Below are 23,289 nucleotides of genomic sequence, written 5' to 3'. Positions count from 1 at the left end.
GGGCATTAGTTCAGCTTCTGGTGAGAACAGTGTCTGGCATCATCTCATGGTAGGACTGCATGTAGCAACCTGCAGCGAGTAGGAAAAGGAGGGGCTACGCTTGCCCTTCCTAGTACAAACTTCAATTATTTTTCTTACCTATTATTGAATTAAGAGTATCTGTTGTGGGGGTTGGGGATGAAGCTTAGTGGTAGAGTACTTGCCTAGCATGCACGAAGTCCTGGGTTCGAGTCTTCAGCACTAAGTAGAAAAAGCCTGTAAGCCTAGCTACTCAGGAGGCTGAGATCTGAGGATCACTGTTTGAAGCCAGCCTGGATAGGAATGTCTGTGAGACTCTTATCTCCAATTAACCACCAGAAAACCAGAAGTGGAGCTGTGTCTCAAAGTGGCAGAGCACTCACTAGCCATGAGCAAAAGAGCTCAGGGACAGTGTCCAGGCTCTGAGTTCAAGCCCCACAACTGACCAAAACAAAACAATTGGTTGAGCTAGATGCTGGTGGCTGAGGCCTATAATCTGAAAACCATGCTTCCAAGCCTGCCTATGAGACTCATTCTCTATCCAATTAACCAGCAAAATGCCAGAAGTGGAGGTGTGGTTCAAATAAGGGAAAGTGACTAGGCCATGAGTTCAAGGCCCAGTACTGGCAAAAAACCAAAACAAACAAAAACCACAACCCCATTTGTTAAATGTATGTGTGAAATTACTGAACATAACTATCCACCAGGCATTGTTGAAGGCACTGGAGACAGATCCTTCAGTGAACAAATCAGTCAAGGTGATGCCATGAATTTCCCCAGTTGTGCCTGAGATGCTATTTGGGTTGGGTTGGGTCAAGGGTCAGCGTGAGGTCCCAACCCTATTTCCCCATTTTTTGATGCTTCCTTCCTGGCCTCTGACTAAGCACCACGAGGTGCTGAGCTTTGTGGTTCCTGTATCCTAATGTTAGGAACCTAAGTTCCCTGACGGCTGGAACTCTCACTGCACAACGCAGTAAATGCTCCAAAGATAACTTAAGGACCCAAGTTTGTGTCGTGGGGGTTCCAGGGCACAGGTCTGTTTCGTGGGGGCCACAGCTGGTCCATTCTTTGTTATTGGAGTGGGAGGAGGGAGCCGGGGACAGCTCCAGCTCCTAGGTGAGAGCGGCAAGCAAAACGGTGCGGGAAGACGTCCGGAACCCCCAGCACCTGGAGCTGTCCGCGCCCCGCCCCGCCCCGCCCCGCCCCGCCCCGCCCCGCCCGGCGGGCTGCGCCCTCCGGGCCCCGCCTCCGCCCGCCGCGGGTCCCTTTAAGGACGTCAGTGCCGCGCGGCCGCGTGGGGTGCGCGCCGCGGCCTCGCTCTGGGGCCGGAGCCTGCGCGCTCGCGCCCCGCGCGCCCTGCGCCCCGCGCCCCGCGTGCCCCCCGCGAACCTCCCAGCGGCGGGGCTTCTCCTGCGCGGTGGTCATGGCTCCGGGTCGGCCACTGCAGGGCGGCGAGTCCCAGGCCCCGGGGCCCACGGCAGGCGGCGGCGAGGGGCCATGATCCGGCTGGGCGGCCGGTGCGCGCGGTGGCCCCGCGGCGCGGCGGTCCCGGCGGGGCGGCGCCGGGCTTCGGGGGACCCGAGGGGCCGGGCGGGGAGCCACCGCGCCCTGCGGGTGCTGGTGGACATGGACGGCGTGCTGGCCGACTTCGAGGGCGGTTTTCTCAAGAAGTTCCGCGCGCGCTTCCCCGATTTGCCCTTCGTCGCGCTGGAGGACCGGCGCGGTTTCTGGGTGACCGAGCAGTACGACCGCCTGCGGCCCGGGCTGAGCGTGAGCGATCCCCGTCCTGGCCCCCTTCCTGTCCCCGCAGACTGGGGAAACTGTGGCCGCCGGCCCAGATCCGAGCCAGGGAGCGCCTTTTGCGCGGGCTTTTGTAGATAGGCAACCTGTGTGACCTTGGGCGGGTCACAGCCCTAGCGTTAGGGTGGTCTTCTGGCAAAATAGGAACCTGGGGAGGGCCAGGGGCCACAGCTCTCAGTTTCCCCAGCTGTCACATTGGGCCTCTAACAGTAATCTAACTCTCCATCTTCTATCTTCGGTTCACTTTTAGATTCTTGGTATATTGACTTTAAGACGTTTGTTGCGTGTGTGTGTGTGTGTGTGTGTGTGTGTGTGTGTGTGTAAGTACACTGGTTTCTTTCTGCTCTGGACTGGTGTCATCAAACCGCGATCTTCTAGATCTCAGCTTCTTGAGTAAGCCCCAGCATGTTACCCTTTTTTTTCCCCCCTGTTGGTGATTGGGCTTGAATTAAGGAACTGGGCGCTGCGCCACCCCCAGCTTTATTTGCTCAAGGCCAGTGCTCTACCACTTTGAGCCACACCTCCACTTCAGTTTTTGAGTGGTTAATTGGAGATAAGAGACTTTCCTGCCTGAGGCTGGCTTCCCACCATGATCTTCAGATCTCAGTCTGAATAGCTAGGATTACAGGTTTGAGCTACCAGCACCCAGCTTTTCTTTTTTAGTTTAAATAAGTTAAATGATATAAATTAAATCCTCCTTCACCCACACTGGCAATGATTTCTGCACTACTGATTAGAACAATACCTTTACCCTCTGCTCTTCTTTACTGCTTTGGGTCCATAGCATCCAGTGATAATGGTGGCTTAAAGATAATGTCTGTCATGGTATCACCTGGGACTCAGTAGGTGCAATCTGACATTCCCTTCCCCCATACTGCCCTGCCCCCTAAGTCCAGTAGGGATAGCTGGAAAGCCCAGGTAGAGATGTTTATAGACAGAGACTTTGGTTTGTAAATTTCAACTATTTTGTGACAGGAACAGGGGATTTTGTCAGGCATTGCTTGATTGGTGACATAGGGTGACTACCGGAGAGTTTTTTGTTTTTTTTTGCCAGTCCTGGGCCTTGGACTCAGGGCCTGAGCACTGTCCCTGGCTTCTTTTTGCTCAAGGCTAGCACTCTGCCACTTGAGTCACAGTACCACTTCTGGCCATTTTCTGTATATGTGGTGCTGGGGAATCGAACCCAGGGCTTCAAGTATACGAGGCAAGCACTCTTGCCACTAGGCCATATCCCCAGCCCTATCAGAGAGTTTTATGCCAAGGAGAGGGGTGATAATCAGAAGCAGTTATATAGCCCCAAGTTCACTGCTTTATCTCATGTAGGTAGACATTGTTTATCTCCATTTTTTGCCAAGGAGGAACTTTGCCCTAAGTCATGAGATAGCTAGGGGCACTAGCAGGCTTGAGACTCAGTTTGTCTGCTTGACACACATACACTTTTAAAAGCTTTCCAAGGTCCTGTTCTTTCTCTTAGTGTATTTATGAATGCCATTTCTTTTGACTTCAGAAAGCCACATTCCCAACCCCATGAGAAAAGCTCATTTTCACTGTTGGTATAGATGAACTGAGCCCAGAGAGGAAGATTGCCTTGACTAGTGTTTCCTAGTAGACTAATGTCAGGGAAGGCATGGGCATTGAGAAGCTGTCTTTAGGTGCTAGGGCCTGCATACCTGTTATATCCTATATAAGGACCTTGTAAGGAAAGGCTGGGTTCCTGTTTCCATTATGTAGATGAAAGAGTCACTTTGAGCAGGATGGAAACCCAGGTTCACATAGCAAGGACCAAGACTCTCTGACTCCCTCTGACCCTCCCTCTGTGGGTGTGCTTAAGTTCTGATAGTGTCATGATGCCTCCAAGGCCTTGAAGAAAATTGAAGCTGGGCATCATGTTACATGCCTATAATCCCAGCAGTTTGGAGGCAGAAGCAGGATTGAGAGTTGGAAGCCAGACCTGAGCAACATAGTGAAATCTTGCCTAAAAAAACTAAACAGGGCTGGGAATATGGCCTAGTGGCAAGAGTGCTTGCCTCATATACATGGAGCCATGGGTTCGATTCCCCAGCACTACTATATAGAAAATGGCCAGAAGGAGCGCTGTGACTCAAGTGGCAGAGTGCTAGCCTTGAGCAAAAAGAAGCCAGGGATAGTGCTCAGGCCCTGAGTCCAAGGCCCAGGACTGGCAAAAAAACTAAACAAACAAAACCCCCACTATTCCTTCTCTGTAAACTGGGGACTCCTGGGCCATTGTGGCCTGTGAAGCTCAAACAGGAGAAAGTATGGTAGTATTGCCAAGTCTTGGTCAGCACCGGTACAGCTAGAAAGGGGGTATTGCTGATGCCACCTCTTGGCTGAACAGAGGCACTTCCTGTACTGCATACCCAGGACCATGGTTCCCTTCTAAGTGCCCCAGATGTGTCTTTGCCATTCTCTGGCTATAGAAGACTAGGATTTGGCTCAGCTATCTGAGGCTGAAAAGAGCTCACCTGGGAATTGGGAGATGAGGTTGGGGGGTGGGTGGTCTACCTGTGAGGCTACAAGTAGCCTGTGACTTCAAGTAGATATCCTCCCCATTCTGAGCCTTAGCTTTCTCCTAGGTAAAATGAAGATCTAGTTGGTTGTTTTGTTTGTCTTTTGAGTTAGGTTCTTGCTATGTAGCTGAACGCAAACTTGAATTCCTCCTGCCTTTACCTCCCAAATGTTGGCATTACAGGTGTGTATCACCACACTCAGCACAGTGCCTGAATATTTGTAGGGTTTTGGTGTGTGTTTTTTATGTTTATGTATGCCAGTACTGTGGCTTGAACTCAGGGCCTAGGCACTGTCCTTCAGCTTTTTCACTCAAGGCTGGCACTCTAGCATTTGAGCCACAACTTCACTTCCAGCTTTTTGGTTGTTCACTGGAGATGAGTCTCATGGACTTTCCTTGACTTGGCTGACTTTGAACTGCGATCTTTAGATCTCAGCCTTTTGAGTAGCTAGGATTATAAGTGTGAGTGAGCTTCTGGCATCTGACTGGATTCTTGCTTTTAAACTTAATTTTTGGTCATGGGGCTTGAACTCAGGGCTTGGGTCCTGTCCCTGAGCTGTTTTTGCTCAAGGCTACTGCTCTACCACTTTGAGCTACAGCACCATTTCTGGCTTTCTAGTGGCAAACTGGAGATAAGAATCTCACAGACTCTGGCCTGGGCTGGGTTTGAACCTGGATCCTCAGATCTCAGCCTCCTGAGTAGCTAGGCTTACAGGCAGGAGCCACCAGTGCCTAGCACTTTTAAACTTTATAATCAAAACCTCCCTACCTTTTTTATAGTGTATATTGATACCTTAACACATAGCCCAAATAAAAGCACAGCTGTTCTGATTCCATGCAGAGGAACCTAAAACTTTCCTGATTGTCCTTATACCCTACTTCCCTTACCTCTTGCTCCTGATACCAGGTATATTTAAGGCTCTTTGAATTGCTTCAACTCTCAATTGTAGTGACTGTCATGGCCAGGCCTGTGCATCCTTCGAGCTTCGACCATACTGCCCATCTGGATCAGGCCTAGCAAATGTGTGGTTCATGATCCCTGGCCTCAGGCCCTAGAGAGCACAGGGTGTCTCTCCTAGAGCTGACATAGGAGCCCGTGGCCCTGACACTTTAGCTGGTCACTGCTGGATCCTAGCAGAAATCACATCTTCTCTAGAAAGAGGCAGAGTGCATATGTGCCCCCCCCCTTTCTGTGCACATCCCCCAGGAGACATCCCTAGGGGTGAGGGGAAGGTAAGATCTCTTCTCCAGCTGGGGAGATCAGTGAGAGGCCCAGGCCATGGCAGGTAATCCAATCCTGTCTCTCTCTCCTCAGGAGAAGGCTGTCAGCATCTGGGAGTCAGAGAATTTCTTCTTTGAACTGGAGCCTCTGCCAGGAGCTGTGGAAGCTGTGAAGCAGATGGCCAACCTTCAAAAGTAAGTTTGTCTGCCCACCCAGGGGACCCCCTGTACAGTTTGCTTTTTTTTTTTTTTTTTTTTGCCAGTCCTGGGCCTTGGACTCAGGGCCTGAGCACTGTCCTTGGCTTCTTTTTGCTCAAGGCTAGCACTCTGCCACTTGAGCCACAGCACTACTTCTGGATGTTTTCTATATATATGGTGCTGGGGAATTGAACCCAGGGCTCCATGTATACGAGGCAAGCACTTTTGCCACTAGGCCATAGTCCCAGGACCCTCCCCCGCTCCCCCCATACAGTTTGCACCTCCTTCCTGGTCCTTGGCTGTCCTCACTCACCCTTGAACAGTACCCTGGCTAAAACCCTGCTGCACAAGGCACTCACAAGTCAGTGCCTCACAGCACTGGGGCTGATAGGCCCATGGCAGGCATGAAGTAGGTTGGGGAGTCAGGGGAGAAGACCCCAGGCCATGCTGAGGTCGGGGCAGGGGAGAGCAGGCGGCCTCACTTGGAAGGGAGGGTCTAGGAAGGCTGGGGGTATCATTTGAGAAATTTCTGTTCTACTGAAATGAGAGGCTCCTTGGGATGAGCCCCTCTGGTAGCCTCCACACACAGTCTCCAGAGACTATGAGCAACAGCATGTGATGCACTTCCCTGGGACCTTGTAAAAATCCATGTTCCTCTCTCTCTTTTTTCTCTTTCTCTTTCCCTCTTTTTCTCTTCTTCCTTCCCCTCTGTCTCCCTGCACCTCTATCTTATGCTCCTCAGTTTGCTCTCCCCTCAATAAACTCTTTTCTGCCTGGAAAAAAAAAGCTGTGTTGATGTACAAGTCATCCTGTACAAGTCACCACTAAAGTGGTTTTCAGTGGTATTTAGTGTATTCACAAACTTCTTCGGCCATCTCCATCAACAGTTTCAGAACTCTTCTATCGTTGCATTATTGACAACTCTGGGCCCTTTCACAGCACCTGGCCACACCTGCTCTTCTGAAGCCCCTGCCACTACTTGTCTACCTCCTGTCTCTAATGCTTTGCCTCATCTACACAGTTCATGTGAATGACATCATTCAGTATGTGGTCTTTTGGGGTCGTAATGATTTCAGGGTTCATCCACTTTGTGGTGTGTGTGTGTGTGTGTGTGTGTGTGTGTGTGTGTGTTAGTCACTGGAGATTGAAGCCAGGGCCTCAGGGTTCATCCACTTTGTGGTGTGTGTGTGTGTTAGTCACTGGAGATTGAAGCCAGGGCCTCATGTATATTAAACAAGTGCTCTAGTACTAAGCTACATCTTCAGTGCAAAACTTATGCTTTCCTTTTTTCATATGTGTGCAGGGTACTTGGGTCCGAACTCAGGGCCTGGTCCTGTCCTTTCGCTTTTTCTGCTCAAGGCTGGCAGTCTACCACCTTGAGCAGTTCCATTTCTGGCTTTCTGGTGGTTAATTGGAGATCAGAGTCTCACAGTCTTTCCTGCCCAGGCTGACTCTGAACTTGGATCCTCAGGACTCAGCCTCCTCAGTTGCTAGGATTATAGGCGTGAGCCACCAGAACCCAGCACCATGATCCTTTTGATACATACTTTCTGAGTATCTAGAATTAATGCCTGCACTGTGCATTCTCTACTTTTGATATTTTCACCTTATAACATGTATCCTCCTATGCTGTGGCTGTAGTGGTAGAGTACTAAGCTTGAGAAAAAAACCTCAAGGACAGTGCCCAGGCCCTGAAGTCAAGCCCCAGAATTGGCAAAAAAAAAAAACCAAAACAAAAAAACCCCAAACCCAACCTCCCCAAAACATGTATCCTCCTAGTAAGTAAAGAACATCTGTATGTAGAAAAGAACACTTTTTTCCAGGCACTAGTGGCTCACACCAGGTTCCGGCTATCCAGGCAGGAAAGTCCTGAGATTTTTATCTCCAATTAACTATCAAAAAGCCAGAAGTGGAGCTTAAGTGGTAGAGTGCCAGCTTGAGCGAAAAAGCTAAGGGATAGTGCCCAGACCCTGAGTTCAAGCCCTAGGACTGGCACACACAGAGAGAGCAGTATGAATGAAGAATAACTGAAGTGCTCACTTCAGCAGCCCATGTACTAAAACTGGAGCCACACAGAGAGTAGCCTACCTCTGCAAGGATGACATGGAAATCTGTGAAGCAAATCCTGTTTTTGTTTTTTGTTGTTGTTTTGTTTTGCTGTTTTGTTTTGTTTTTGCCAGTCTTGGGGCTTGAACTCAGGGCCTGAGCACTGTCCCTGGTTTCTTTTTGCTCAAGGCTAGCACTGTACCACTTGAGCCACAGCACCACTTCTGGCCTTTTCTATATATGGTGCGGAAGAATTGAACCCAGGGCATCATGTATACAAGGCAAGCACTCTACCCCTAGGCCATATTCCCAACCCGTTTTGTTTAGTTTTTTTTTTTTTTTTTTTTGGCCAGTCCTGGGCCTTGGACTCAGGGCCTAAGCACTGTCCCTGGCTTCTTCCCGCTCAAGGCTAGCACTCTGCCACTTGAGCCACAGCGCCGCTTCTGGCCGTTTTCTGTATATGTGGTGCTGGGGAATCGAACCTAGGGCCTCGTGTATCCGAGGCAGGCACTCTTGCCACTAGGCTATATCCCAGCCCCTTGTTTAGTTTTTAAAGAAAATTGTTTCACAAACCATATTTTCCAAAGATAGAATATCTTATGGAGTTTGAGGAATAGAATACTCTAGTAATGAACTAGATAATGTCAAAATGATTATCCCATTCCAGAGGGAAAAAGCTGTGAGTTAAGGCCAAATGCTTGCTTCAAGTTGTTGCACAGTAACCAGAACGTTCAACACCATGGGGCTCAGGGTCCCAGAGATACAGCTTGCCTGCCTTTCTGATGAACTCTTAGATAAGTCTGGGAGGGTTCATTTGGCAAGGCCCTGGTGACTCACGCCTGTAATCCTGGCCATTCAGGAGTCTGAGATCTGAGGATCATGATTTGAAGTCAGACCAGGCAGGAAAGTCTGTGAGACTCTCATTTTCAATTAACTACCAAAAAAGCCAGAAGTGGAAGGGTGGTTCAAGTGGTAGAGCATGAGCCTTAAGCAAAAAAAAAGCTCAGGAACAGTGCCCAGGCCCTGAGTTCAAGTCCCAAGACTGGCCAAAAAACCAAAAAAAGTGGCTTGTGTTACACACACAAGTCCTAAGAACTAGAATATGTTTTCACTAAGCAGTGGTATTACCGATAGATAGCATAGGCTTATTGGAGGTCCAAATGTCTTAAAACAATGAAATAAGGAGTGATTGAGGAGGAGGTGGAGGAGGAAGAAGAGAGGGACGATTCTGGGAGCCAGCTCCTGTGAGGACAGGGGAGAGGCTGGGAGGGAGGAGGGACACAGTGGGAAGGGAGAGGCAATCTCAGGCAGCTTGTGACTGGTGGTGGGAAGGGAAGGAGGGCAAAGGAATTCACATGGTGAGAAAGTCGAGGATGGAGGAAGAAGATGTCTGTTCTAGCTACAGTGGGAGCTGTGCCATGTGCTGTGAGCACACCAGGGCCCAGCACCCCCTACCTGGAGTGCCCCACCCCTGCCCTGCAGTGCCCTGTCCTGGTTTCATGTGTCAAGGGGAAGATGCTCCAAAGGTGAAGTGAATTTCCTTTTCTAGCAACCTTCAGTGGCTTGGTTGCAGGTGGGAAGAGTTGAGTAGTTGTGTCCTTTCAGGCTCTCCCTGAGAGAGGCACAGGCAGAATTCACCACAGAGCTGGAGCTGGCAGAGTTGGGGAGCAAGGGATCCCACAAAACTGGCAAGTTGTCTGTCTAGATGAGGCAGAAGAGTTGCATCGGGGATGTTGGAAGACGTTGCCAGAGACTTTATAGGTGGTGGCCGGCCAGGTCTAGTGTGGTACTGCGATTTTGGCTGCAGCAAATGGAACCCCCAGCTACACTGGTAGAGAGAGGTGCTAGGGACAGGGCAGGGCGGAAGTAATTGAGGCACAGTGAGAGGCACAGGTGGGGTGTGCATGTGTGTGCACATATGCGGGTGTGTACTGGGTGCTGCCACCAAGCATGATAGCTGGTAGATGTCGGCATGGAGCCAGGGAGTAGAGAAGATAGCGGAGGGATGTAAATGGCGACAAGGAAGGGCTGAGGCAGGCTTGGGGTGAGGGTGTTGGTGAAAGGCCTGTGACTGGAGCCTTAGGACTCAGGGATTTAGAAGGAACAGTGGAGAAAAGGCAGAGACACCTTTCTCTTCCTGGACATGCCCTCTGAGGCGTGTGGGGTGTGAGGAAGAGCAGCCCTCATTGAGGAGGGCTCCGCACAGGAGGCACCTCTGTGTGATACCACCTTTTGCAGAGGCAGGGGTGAGAACATTGGGGCCAAGGCTGAAGATTTAGGGCCACAGCAGGTATAAGGGGGCACTGGGAGCACAGAGTCCCCAGGGACCAGCAGTCTTCCCCAGGACCTCCATGAACCACAGAGGAAAACAGGAATCCTACAGCTCAGCTTGAGGGACCAGAAGGTATGATGCCAGAGGCATGCATTGGCACTAATGAGGATGTTTTGAACCAGGGGACACTGGTAGTGAGGGACCCTGGCCCTGTGGGGGAGGAACAGGCACTTGGGAGGTTAGTCTGGGTCAAGGTCAGTTCCCCCAGGGATAGCTGGGACTAGCCATGCTGTGGGAGATGCAGCCCTCATGCAATTCCCATATGGCTTTCAAGGGGCCACAGCTGGAGAGGTTGGCTCCCATGTAGCCTGCAGTTGGAGGACATGCCTGAACTACAGAAATTCCTCCTCATAAGTTTCTCTCCTTATTCCTTGCACTGCCCCAGGCCTCAGTTCTCATTCCCTGTACTTTTTCTTTTTCTCTTTTTGGCTCTGGGGATCTAACTGTAGATTTTTTTTGTCAGTTGTGAGATTTGAACTCAGGGCCTGGGTGCTATTCCTGAGGCTTTTTCAGCTCAAGGCTACCACTTTGAGCCACAGCACCACTTCTGGTTTTCTGGTGGTTAATTGGAGATAAGAGTGTCACAGACTTTCCTGCCCAGGCTGGTTTTGAACCTGGATCCTCAGATCTCAGCCTCCTGAGTAGCTAGGATTACAGACATCCGGCTTTAACTCTAGGTCTTATGAATACAAGACACATGCTATACGACCCTGAGCTATAGCCAACCCTCTGCAGCTTTTTTTTTTTTAATGTTGGCTTGTTGCCCAATGCCTTTCTCTCTCCTAGTTCTCTATTCAGATTTTGGAGAGAGTTTCTAATTAATCCAGCTAATCTTTTGAGTCCAATGCCTATCCTTGAGCTTCTTGCCCATGGTCAGGGTGGGGTCACTTACAGCTGGCCAGGGATACTGGGTAAGACAGAAGTGCAAGCTGAAGTCTTGGTGTGGAACACCGGGTTTCTCCCAGAACTGGTGCGGGCTTAGACCTGTCCTGGTGAAGGCTAGGAGGTGAGTGGGCGTGGGCTGATGGCTGTTGGCTCACTCTCCTGTCTTTCCTGGCAGCACTGACGTCTTCATCTGCACAAGCCCCATCAAGATGTTCAAGTACTGTCCCTATGAGAAGGTAAGGTATGCATCTTGCTCTGGGAGGGCCATATGTGCCCTGAACATCTCAGGCAAGGGCTGCTGTGCGGATAGGAAGGGCATGGACTGGTGGACTAGGGCTTCTTCCCCCCTCCCTGCCTCTGTGTGGGCAGCTCTGCTCCTGAGGTGGCTTCCAGCTCCAGCCTGAGTGGTGCCCCTTGCTCTGGAAGCAGGCTCCATAGGAAGCTATCCCTCTTGTTGATCAGATACCCCTGGCCCAGAACAAGCAGCAGAGGAGGCAGCAGAGAGAGAGACAAGGGAGGGGCTAGAGGCTCATGGACATCTTTAGATGAAAAGTCCCGCCCCTTTTTCTGTGGTAGTGGGGATGAACTCGAGGCCTGGTGTAGTCTCGGCAAGGGCTCCACTCTGAACTATGTCATTAGCCCTGTATGAAAAGTCTCACCAAAAGCCAGGCATGGTGGTGTGTGCCTAAAATCCCAGCACTCAGGCCGCTAAGACAGGAGGATGGAGCCTGAATTCTAGGATAGCATGATCATATCTTAAAAAAAAAAAAAAAAAAATTCTGATCAAGGGGAAATGGCTAGAGTTCCTTTTGCTACATACATACTCTTGTCTTATTACAAAGTAGAATTATAGGAAATGGAGGCCTTTCTGGAAATTGGGAAGCTATAGTTACTGGTGTCTAGAGGCAAGATCTGTAATCTAGGAGGAGGGGCACAGGGATGGAGGACTTAGGGCTTGGCTCCTCTCCAGGGTTTTCCAGCAGCTTCTCCCCAGTCCATCCAGGCCTCCCCTGCTCAGGGGTTAAAACCTTCAAGCAAAAGTTCTGCTCTTTCCACCTTCCCCTCCTCCTACCTCTACACTTAGTGGAGAAAGGCCTTCCCATGCCTCAGTGGGACGCCTGCTTATGGAAGAGTTATTCTGGCCTTGGGCCAGTGCCTGGTGCCCATGTCCTCTCTTCACGCATCCCCTGTGAACACTGTGAGGTGTCTGCTCCATGATTCAGAGCCCACTTTCTCCCAACCAGCCTGCCAGGTGACTGAAAGACCTCTTAGCTTGAGACCAGGGAGCCAAGTGACTTGGTATCTCCAAAGCCCTCCCCACATCAAAACCTTTTATAGGGGCTGGGGATATAGCCTAGTGGCAAGAGTGCCTGCCTCGGATATACGAGGCCCTAGGTTCGATTCCCCAGCACCACATATACAGAAAATGGCCAGAAGCGGCGCTGTGGCTCAAGTGGCAGAGTGCTAGCCTTGAGCGGGAAGAAGCCAGGGACAGTGCTCAGGCCCTGAGTCCAAGGCCCAGGACTGGCCAAAAAAAAAAAAAAAAAAAAAAACCTTTTATAAATTGTAGTTTCACACATCTTCCATGGACTTTAAGTAATGTCTAGGTGACTCATACCTAATACAGTGTCAGTGCTGTGGGAGTAGCACTGTGCAGTATTTAGGGAGTAATGAGAAGTCTGCACATGTTCAGCACACGCGGTTTTGGTCCGTGGTTTGCTGAGTGCATGGAGGAGGAGGAGGGACTAAAGGCAGACTGCATTTACTGGAGTGAGACTGGCAGGCAGGTTTCCACTCACCCATTCCTGTGGGTTTTTACAGCATCTGTATGCTGACTACCCTCTGCCCCATGCACCCCAACCCCATGTGCTACCCCTTCCATACAGTCCTGATCCTGAGAGTTTTCTTTCTAAAATATACTGGCATGTCTGCTTGTCTCTTCTGACTGCCATCACTGTAGTACTTTCTCCCAGAACTCTTCACAGCAACAGCACTGAGGAGGCCTTTCATAAGGTGGATTGTCTGGGCTCACGTTAATGATCTCTCTTTAAAAATGCCTATGCAAAGGGAACAGATGACACTATGCAAAAGGAAATGTATGTAAAGGTAGCCCGGCTGTATATCACCTATGCAAGCCTATGCCATACCTATGCAAGCCGGGCACCAGTGGCTCATGAGTGTAGTAATCCTAGCTACTCACGAGCTGAGATCTGAGAATCATGGTTCAAAGCCAGCCCAGTCTGTGAGCCTCTTATCTCCAATTAACCAACAAAAAGCTAGAATTAGAGGTATGAATAAAGTGATGGGGCACCAGCTTTGAATGAAAAAGCCAAGTAATAATGTGGGCTCTGAGTCAAGCCCCATTATCAGCATACACATAAAAAATACCTATGCAACGTGGGGTATCAGTTTCTCACACCTGTAATCCTAGCTACTCAGAAGGCTGAGAGCTAAGGATCATGGTTTTAAGCCATCCTAGACAGGAAAAGTCCATGAAACTCTTATCTCCAATTAACCACCCAAAAGCCAGAAGTAGAGCTTGTAGTTCAAGTGATGGAGAGCTAGCCTTGAACAAAAAAGTTCAGGGACAGCATGCCCAGGTTCGGAGTACAAGCCCCAGAAGCAGCAGACAGAATGACAGACAGACTCACAAACCCATGCAAATTCCTGACCCTGCCTTCATGGCCTGTCTGCCTCTCTCCAGCCACAGTCTGCTCATTCTTTTGTTCCTGTGCTGTCACTCTGCTTTGATGTCTCCCACAATTCCAGACCACCAAGCCTGAAGCACCTTCCTGTTGTGCCTCATTCTGTTTCTTGGCCATTTGTTTTTTGTGTATCACTCAGCACCACTGGGGTGGTCGTGTGACATCAGTGAGGGTGGTGAGTGGCCTTCCTGTTCCCCATTGATCCCAGCCCCCCCAGTGGAGGGCCAGGCTCATGGGGAGGAGCACTGGGCATTTCATTATTGGGTGACTAGATCTATGTGTTTGGAGAGTTGTCATAGAAACACTTCTGTTTATTTGAAACTATTAGGCCAGACACACTTTTCATTATGACTTTTACACTTATAGTTGCTCCCTGGGAGACAGGCATGCTTTTATAATTTGCTTAAAATTTTTTTTTCTGCTTTTATAATTTGATAAACTGAGACCCAGATTGTGAAGGTAGTCTATTGAAATGGGCCTAACAATGACATGGCCAGTGGGGCCAGCTTATATCTGCCACCCCGAGCTGGGCCCTTAGCTGTCATCTCCCACAAGCAGTACACGTTAGCAGCACATCAGAGGAGCAGGTAACAGTTAGAAAGGGCTTTAACCAGAACACATGTAGGTTTAGAAGGATGTTGGTTAGTTCAGAGAAACAAAAAGGGAAGTTCAAAGAAGCAGGCCTCAGACAGAGGAACTAAACCCATAGCACATTGAAGTGTCCAGCAGAGATGCATCTAGGACCCGGGGAGCATATGGGTCTCCATGAATGGCTTTTGTCACCAAGCTTCACAGTCCAGAGAGAATCTAATTTGTGATTTTCCCTGTCTCCCATCACATGAATACCATACATTCCAGGGATGGGTTGAGTACAGCCATACCAGCTGCCTCCATTCTGGGGACTAGGAACTGTGGGCATGGAAACGCAAGGAGAGACAGGAAGGAGCTCAAAGGTCCTGTCAGGTCACCACTCTTGGCAGACTTGGGCAGTGATGGTGGATCTGTCACCCAAATAAAAGAAAAAGCAGAAACCAGCTCCACATTCCTGCCACCTAGAGGAAGGAATGCTGCGGGCATCTGACATGTTCTTTTCCATTTTTATTCCCATGCCCATTAATAATACATGAATTTTTTTTTTTTTTTGCCAGTCCTGGGGCTTGAACTCAGGGCCTGAGCACTGTCCCTGGCTTCAGCCACAGCGCCACTTCCGGCTTTTTCTATCTACGTGGTACTGAGGAATCGAACCCAGGGCTTCATGTATATGAGATGAGCACTTTACCACTAGGCCATATTCCTAGCCCCAACCTACTGTATTCTTAGTCTTTTTTTTTTTTTCTGTCAAACACTACTCTTTAAAAATATACTCTTGGTAGCTGGTTTAGTAAATAAGTCTGTGTTTTTACATTCTTAGAGTAACTTCCAAAAATAGGGCCCCATAAGGGAAGGGAGGACACATATCACCCACAAAATCACATCTGTTTCCCACCACAGCAGTGGTTAGAGTCCTTGCCCCACTAGGGACCAGGCTAGGTCATATAGGGTCACTTGGTAGAGGAAATGGTACACTGAACAAGGTCATAGAGACAGGAAAGTGTGCAGTGTATTTGAGGAACTCTGGATTGAATCTTGCCTTATTTTTGTCTTGCCAGTCTGGGCTACTAGGACTGACTGGAAAGGACAGTTGGGGCAGGGCCAGGCTATGTGTGTTAACTTCTTCACAATTTCCCACCCCTCTGAGATGGAAGTAGCTCCACTGCTTCCTCACCCACCCATCCCTGACCCCCCATTCACAGGCAGACAGGTCTCCTTGGCTGGTGGTGGCTAGGGAGGTAGCTGTTCATGGTTCTTCTGCACTGGTTCTTCTGGGACTGGTCTCAGGGCCTGTGTGTCCGGATGTGTTGTCCCCACCCCACGGTAGCCTGGTCTATATTCAGACCCCAGAGCTCCATGGTCAGCTCTGCCCATTGAGGCAGATCATCTGGCATCATAAATGTGTTTATGTGTGGGATGTCTCTGGGACTGATTTCCTTTAAAGGCCTTGTCAGAGACCAGGAACCCAACTGACAGCTGGTAGCTAGCTCTCAGCCACATGCTGTGAGTCAGGGCAGGGCTCTCTCCAGACATCAGACCTTCCTCCTGCCTGGAGCTAGCCAACATTTACTCCCAGATTGGAGCATAGCAGCTGACTGGTAGGTACCACTTGGGCAGGGTGTGCGGGTGCCTGAGGTGCACACGGCCTTCACAGCAGCCTTACTGAGACTGCCCTTACCCTATCTCACAGATGAGGAAACTTAAGCATGGGGGGGTGGGGGTGGCAGTTGCTAAGCCACTTGCCCATGGTCAGCAGCAGGAAGCAATGAGCCAAGGCCAGAGATCCCTGGTTCCCAGGCCTTGTCACATCTCTTCTCACATTCCACCTGGCCTGGAACAGAAGTACCATGACTTTTGCTTTATTTCCCCGCCCCACCCCCCAGTAGAAAAATGTTAAACTCTATGGCAAGGTGTTGTGTGCAGGTGTGACATTTTCTCTGGCCTTTTCTAGTCCAACAAAGGGGTTAATGGTGCTTGGAGTGGGGGCTGGGTGGGAAGGGGAGCATGTTCTAGTGCTTTGAAGGCTGGTTTCCAGGTAACATGCCTGCCAGAATCTGCTTCGGTTATAAGAATAAATGTTAAAAATTCCCACTCCCATCTCAAATAGGAATGTAGGCCAGCTTCTAAACTTAGGAAGGTAATGAATCTAGGGTGGGGGTGAAACTCAGTGGCAGAGCACTTGCTTATACCTCAAGACAAAGATAATGAATTAAAGTTATGTCTACATTTTATACCCATTTGTCTTGCTGCTCCCAGTTTACTGACCAGCGGTAAGACATGTGTTAATAGACACAAGATTCCCTCTCACCATGTAAAGAAGCCACAGGTTCTTTCAGGGGTTGGGGCTGGAGTCACACTGCCTGCAGTGCAGGGGTTCACTTGCTGGGGCTGCCTAATACCCTCACACTGGGGATCACAGTGGCTTTTGGTCCATACCAGTTTCTTTGTTTGTTTTCTATTGCTTTGTTTTGTTTTGTTTTGTTTTTTGCTAGTCCTGGGGCTTGAACTCAGGGCTTGAGCATTGTCCCTGGCTTCTTTTTGCTTAAGGCTAGCACTCTACCACTTGAGCCACAGCGCCACTTCAGGCTTTTTCTATATATGTGGTCCTGAGGAATCAAACCCAGGGCTTCATGTATACGAGGCGAGCACTTTACCACTAGGCCATATTCCCAGCCTCTCGTTTTCTATTGCTATAACAAAACACCCAAGACTAGGTACTTTATAAAGAGAAGAGTTTTGTTTTGTTTTGTTTTTTCACTCTGGAGGTTGACAGGTTCAAGATTAGGCTGTTGGCATCTGTTCTGTGTATAATGAGGCCTTGGGAGGCTTTAACCCGTGGAGCAAAGCAAAAGGGCAATCCAATGTCAGGGCAGCTAATCTACTCCTGAGAGAGTGAGAACTGACCGAATACCTCCATTCTTTTTTTTTTTTTTTTTTTTGCCAGTCCTGGGCCTTGGACTCAGGGCCTGAGCACTGTCCTGGCTTCTTTTTGCTCAAGGCTAGCACTCTGCCACTTGAGCCACAGCACCACTTCTGGCCGTATATGTGGTGCTGGGGAATTGAACCCAGGGCTTCATGTATGCGAGGCAAGCACTCTTGCCACTAGGCCATATCCCCAGCCCCCGTGTTCTCCATTCTTTCATAGATTTTTATAGATTTTTTTTTCCCCCGGAGCTGAGGACTGAACTCGGGGCCTTGCGCTCGCCAGGCAGGTGCTCTTCCGCTGAGCTAAATCCCCAGCCCTATCCATGTTCTCCATTCTTAAAGACTCCACCCTGAGCCAAACACTGCCCCCAGGCCCCAGAACCCTCTTCCACAGACCTCATCCACCACAGACTGCTACCACTGCTTCACTGAGACTTAAGCCTCAACCTGAATTTTAGTGACAGACCTTCAACCCATAGCTCCAATGTTTATTTTAAAATTTGGTGTTTCATGCTGATAAGTATGGGGTGATGGGAACATTACATAGTAAGGTGTGGTAATAGTCTCAATGCTAGGGACATACAAAGCTGCATTTGCAGGAATAATATCTCAAAGTGACTACAAAGGTGGAAAAGAAACAGCCTTTTTTAAAAATTAAATTTCATTGTCAACACAGAGAGATTGCAGCTACATAATAAGGTAGTAAGTACATTTCTTGTCATATTTATTAAACCCTCATTTTTATTACACCCTCATTTTTCTTTCCCTTCCCTAGCTCAGATAAGCACATATACAATATCCAGTGTACCAAAATCATATACAGTAGCCATGTAGGGTACGCCATAGGAAATTCACCTAGTACATTAAACATGACCACAATAAAATCCTCCTGTTTTCATCTCTTGGATTTCATTTTGCTTAGCCTCATTTTGTCTATTTGTTTTGTTTTTGTTGCTAGTCCTGGGGCGTGGACTCAGGGCCTGAGCACTGTCCCTGGCTTCTTTTTGCTCAAGGCTAGCGCTCTACCTCTTCAGCCACAGCGCCACTTCTGGCTTTTTTCTATATATGTGGTGCTGAGGAATCAAACCCAGGGCTTCATGTATAGGAGGCAAGCACTCTTGCCACTAGGCCACATTCCCAGCCCGCTTAGCCTCAGCTCATATAATCATATGTACATAGGTGTTGAGCTGTTGTAATCCTCTGATAGGTCTATCCTTGACCTTTTTATGATTATTTAGTAATTGTTTGGTTTTAGAGACCTAATGTAAAGTCTCTGACCCAAACATGTGGAGATACCATTTAAAAAGAAGTTTGTTATTTTACAGTCATGATCTCTACTGTTCTCTTAACCCCCTAACATCCAGATTTCAGGGAGACCGTGCACCTTTGTTCTCTGTGTTCCAGGCTTATCTCACTCAACATTATTTGTTCAAGCTCTGACCATTTCCCTGTGAATACCAATATTTTATCATTTCTAGTCACTATGTAGAATTCCATTGTGCACAGGCACCACAGTTTTTGGATCTATCTGTAGTGGGATATCTGGGTTGTTTCCATATTTTGGCTATTGTGAGTTGTGCAGCAATAAACATGGATGTGCAGGTGTCTTTGTGGTATCTTGGATCCTGTTGTTCAGGATAGATGCCTAGGAGTGGTATGGCTGGGTCATAAGGTATGTCTATGCTGAGCTTTTTGAGGAACCTCCAGAGTGGTTGTACTAGTTTACATTCCCACCAACAGTGGAGTTGGATTCCTCTTTCTCTGCATCTCCTCCAGCATTTGTTGTTACCTGAGTTCAGAGTATAGGCCATTCTAACTGGAGTGAGGTGGTATCTCAGGGTTGTTTTTATTTGCATTTCCTTTACCAAGAAACCGCCTTCTTAATATAGGATGACTGCACAAGGAATAGATAAAGTCTTATTGCCAGATATTTTAGGAAGTCTTACGTGATAGCTAATGGAAGCGTTGAAAGGCATGACTGCTGGCTTAACCCACGTGGCAGTTTTAGAACACTCCACAGAAGGGTGAGTTCCCTTGTCTGGTGTGGTGGCGGGGCCCTTTTGAGGATCAGCTGTGCTATGACACGATGGTTATTCTAGAACCACTGCAAGCGTGAATGACATCTAAAGGAATTGTTCAGATGGCTGATGTTTCCCAAGCAGATTGTGCTCTGCTACGTAGATCTGGCCGTTTTATCTTCACAACAGGGACTGTGGATAAAGTGTGTAGTGCCTCTCTAGGGCCTTAAGTCAAACTGCCCATCCTGAAACCTCAGCTTGATGGTGGTGGTCTACTAGTCTTGTTTGCCACCCATCCCCCCAGCTTGAGGCTGCCTAGGTTCTACCTCTCTGAGTGAGCACCTGGAGGGGCCCACCCAGCCTTTGCACAGCATGGACTGTCTGGCTTGGACATCTCTCTGAGCTTGGTCCTGAGCCTATGAGCCACATGGCTTGGGGAAGGCAGGGGGGTGGAGTGGAGAGCTTCCCTGTCTGTCCTTCCTTCAAGTCTTCCTCAAGTCTTGGCTCACAGAGTGGTGGGTTTCATGAACTTCTACTTTCGTTCCAGGTTGTCTTGGAGACAGGGCTTCCTGGAGTCCCTCCGACAACTCTTTATCCACACGGAGTTTTATTTTATTTTTGTTTTTTTCTTGTGCTGGCACTGGGTTTTGAACTCAGGGTTTGGATTTTGTCCCTTAGCTTTTCCACTCAAGGCTGGCACTCTACCACATAAGCCCCATCTCCACTTTTGGCTTCTTTTGAGAGGGAGGAGGGGCCTTGAACTCTGGGCCTGGGTGTTGTCCCTGAGTGCTTCAGCTCAAGGCTAGTGCTCTACCACTTGAGCCACAGGGCCACTTCTGGGATTTTTCTGGTGGTTAATTGGAGATAAGAGTCTCTGGGCAGGACTTTTCTGCCCAGGCTGGCTTTAAACTGCCCTGGCTTTTTTGGTGGTGAATTGGAGATAAGAATCTTATGGATTTTCTTGCCTGGGTTGGCTTTAAACTGCAATTCTCAGATCGCAGTCTCCTGAGTAACTAGGATTACAGGTGTGAGCCACTGGCACCTGGCATAGAGTTCTATTTTTTGAAATGGTCTCAGGTTTACCATCTTCCTGTGTGCTGGGATTACAGGTGTGGCCACCACAGCTGGCACTTAACAGTTTCTTATGAAGAGTAGAAGTTGTAAATTTTTAGCTTTTATATTTTGGTCTGGATTTCAGCAGTGACTCTGCTGTACTCTAACCACAGAACATGGATGAGAGTTATGTCCCTCTGAGTGCTAGCTCCTTGGGCTGACCGGTCTTCCTCCCAGCCACCTTCCTCCCTGTATCAGTGCTGAGGTCCTAGGCTGACCCCTTCACATGTCTGATGTCACTTTCTTCTCATCTTGTGTTTGCAGTATGCCTGGGTGGAGAAGCACTTAGGCTCTGACTTTCTGGAGCAAATAGTTCTCACCAGAGATAAGACTGTAGTCTCTGCTGACCTTCTCATCGACGACCGGCCAGACATCCTAGGCAAGTGTCCTGTGGCAGGGGGAGGAACAGGTGGGCTGACCTGGGCCTCCTTCCCCCTTTCCCTGAGGGCCACCCCTTGGCTGACTCCTTATGCCTGCTGCCCACTCCGTCTCACCAGGTTTTTGTCACATGTTCAGTCTGAAGCTGAAAGCTTGGATATGCAAAGGGCCTGTATTCAACAGTTGGGGAGCTCTGGGGTTGGTGTCAGGCACTCAAATCCAGCACAGGTGGCTGAGGTGGCTGAGCAGGGCAGACTGGGAATGTGGCAAAGGTCCTTTTTTTTTTTTTTTTTTTTTGCCAGTCCTGGGGCTTGGACTCAGGGCCTGAGCACTGTCCCTAGCTTCTTTTTGCTCAAGGCTAGCACTCTGCCACTTGAGCCACAGCACCACTTCTGGCTATTTTCTGTATATGTGGTGCTGGGGAATTGAACCCAGGGCCTCATGTATACGAGGCAAGCACTCTTGCCACTAGGCCATATCCCCAGCCCATGGCAAAGGTCCTTTAACCGTGGGATGGAGATAAAGACACTGACAGTCACAGAAACCATGTTGAGCAGTTCCTGTGTGCCGTGCCTGGACAGAGCCTTGTGTCCTTCTCAAACCATCTGTTATATGGGTGCTTGTGTGGGCCCCACCTGCAGAGTCCCAGGCTCTGATTGAAGTGCTGCTTTCCCATACAGGAGTGGAGGCGCAGCCCACTTGGGAGCATATCCTCTTCACAGCCTGCCACAACCAGCACCTGCAGCTGCAGCCCCCGCGCCGCAGGATGCACTCCTGGGCCGATGACTGGAAGGCCATCCTGGATAGCAAGCGGCCCTGCTGAGCCTCCTCTCCTACAGCCTCCACCTCAAGGCTCCCAGCTGGGGCCTGTGGGGTCCAATGGCTAGTGCTCTGGACTGGGGGTTCCATCGCAGCCAGGCCAAGGTGACTTCCTGCTGCATGTCCCCTCCCTTTCCCCCAGCCCTGCCAGGCCTTAACCTGATCTCAGGGCAGGGCTGGGTACTGGGGACCCTGGAGCAGAGGCAAGTGCTCCCAGGTAGTTCTGATGACCTCAGCCAGTGGCTCCTAGCTGCCAAGGACCCCAGGGGATCATTACAGGAAGGAGCAGAGGCCACTGTTCAGGTGTACTCTTGGGGAAGCTCCTTAGTTGTTGGGGTACCTTGTCCCAGAGCCTGCAGCCCATTAGCCAGGAGGGCCGGGAACATGAGGTTGGACATGAGGTGCCTCCACTGGGCAGAAGCCCTCACTATCTCCACTATGGCGCCTGGCCTGCCTGCCACCTCGTCCGCTCTCGCTGCCTGGTCTATCATGTATCGGCATACTCATCAGCTTCCAGGGGCCCCCAGGCTCTGTGCTGGGGGTGACGCTGGCCCTGCCTGGGGACCAGCACCAGAGCCTCTCCCTTCCTGTCTCCAGACCCCACGCAGGGCCCAGCAGGAGTCAGCAGGCTTCATGTTTGATGAACGCATGAGAAATAAATCCTGTTCACATGTAACCTCATGTTTTGGCCTCTTCTAGCCCCAAGGTCTTCTAGTGTACATTCCCTAAGGAACTGTGTCACAGGAGTGTCTGGGGTGGGGGTTCCATACACAAGGAGCTGGGCTGAGGGGTGCAGTCCCTTGCGCTTGGGTCTTGCATGGGATGTCACATTGGGCCAAAGCAGGATGGCCCTGAGGGTGGCAGAGCTGGTGCCCATGGAATGCTGGGCCCTACCCTGCTTGCAAGCACCTTTCTCCAAACCAGCCCCACAACCCTCTTCTGACCACACAGGTATGGGCCCGTCCTGTCTTCTGTGTTCCCAAGGCCAAGTAAGATCTGGGGAACTGTTACTAGAGCCTCGACTTTTGACTCCTGGTAAGAGACAACCTGCCCCAAACTGGCCTCCGACTTGTAGCCCTCCTGCCTCTGCCTCCTTAGCGTTGGAATTACAGTTCCTGATGTCTTCTTGAGATTTGGGGCCTGGTGTCCTTGAAGAGCATTGCCCACGCTCCCTAACGTGTCCCACGTCTGGGCTCTCCTGGAAAGCTGTGTGGCATCAGCACCATGACAACAAGCACTTGGTGGGCTGCCTGGGGGAGGGCCAGCTGGAGAGAATGCAGGGGGAAGGATGTTGGCCCAGCGCTTTAGCTTTCCAGCTTGGAATCTCCTGCGTTTAGGATGGACCGCCTTAGCTCAGGGAGAGGGGGCCCCTCTGGATTTGGCCAGCCCCAACTCTTCACAGCACCGCCTGGTCCTAGCACTACAGCAGCCTTCTCCCCAGATGAGAGTCTGCAGGTCTCTGACTAGCAGTGTATGGCATTGCACTAGGTGATTAGAAGCCACCTGGCCTAGGGCAGAGTCTTAGGCCCTGGGAGGAAGCCATGCCTCCAAGTGCTGGCTCTCCAGCTTGCTCTGGAGACTTTCTGCTGATGCGACACAGACACTCACGAGCCCTCCTTGCCCAGGGCCAGGCCATGGTGTGACGTCAAGATGACTGAGTCATTTCCTGTGACTAGACTGGATTTCTCCCCCATCAGCAGCAGGCCCTTCCAT

At 50.0% G+C, this 23,289-nt stretch overlaps 1 protein-coding gene across 1 annotated transcript; it reads left to right on the top strand.

Moving 5' to 3' along the window:
* The first annotated feature begins 1,390 nt into the window (after positions 1-1,390).
* Positions 1,391-22,252, top strand: Nt5m (5',3'-nucleotidase, mitochondrial). Its single transcript, XM_048364942.1, has 5 exons — positions 1,391-1,788; positions 5,661-5,761; positions 11,203-11,263; positions 20,644-20,758; positions 21,438-22,252. The coding sequence occupies exons 1-5, from the start codon at positions 1,516-1,518 to the stop codon at positions 21,578-21,580; spliced, it is 693 nt and encodes a 230-aa protein (XP_048220899.1). The 5' UTR covers positions 1,391-1,515; the 3' UTR covers positions 21,581-22,252.
* Positions 22,253-23,289: the final 1,037 nt, after the last annotated feature.

Source organism: Perognathus longimembris, chromosome 17, assembly GCF_023159225.1.
Source record: "Perognathus longimembris pacificus isolate PPM17 chromosome 17, ASM2315922v1, whole genome shotgun sequence".
Lineage (NCBI taxonomy): Eukaryota > Metazoa > Chordata > Mammalia > Rodentia > Heteromyidae > Perognathus > Perognathus longimembris.
Note: the sequence above shows the minus strand (reverse complement) of the source record. Positions and strands in the feature narration are given on the sequence as shown.

What these genes read in the sequence shown, in the direction of transcription:
- Nt5m (XM_048364942.1), top strand. Translation starts at nt 1,516, where the DNA reads ATGATCCGGCTGGGCGGCCGGTGCGCGCGGTGGCCCCGCGGCGCGGCG. An exon ending in AGTACTGTCCCTATGAGAAG is followed by an intron (nt 11,264 to 20,643) that starts GTAAGGTATGCA and finishes TTGTGTTTGCAG; the next exon opens with TATGCCTGGGTGGAGAAGCA. An exon ending in CGACCGGCCAGACATCCTAG is followed by an intron (nt 20,759 to 21,437) that starts GCAAGTGTCCTG and finishes TTTCCCATACAG; the next exon opens with GAGTGGAGGCGCAGCCCACT.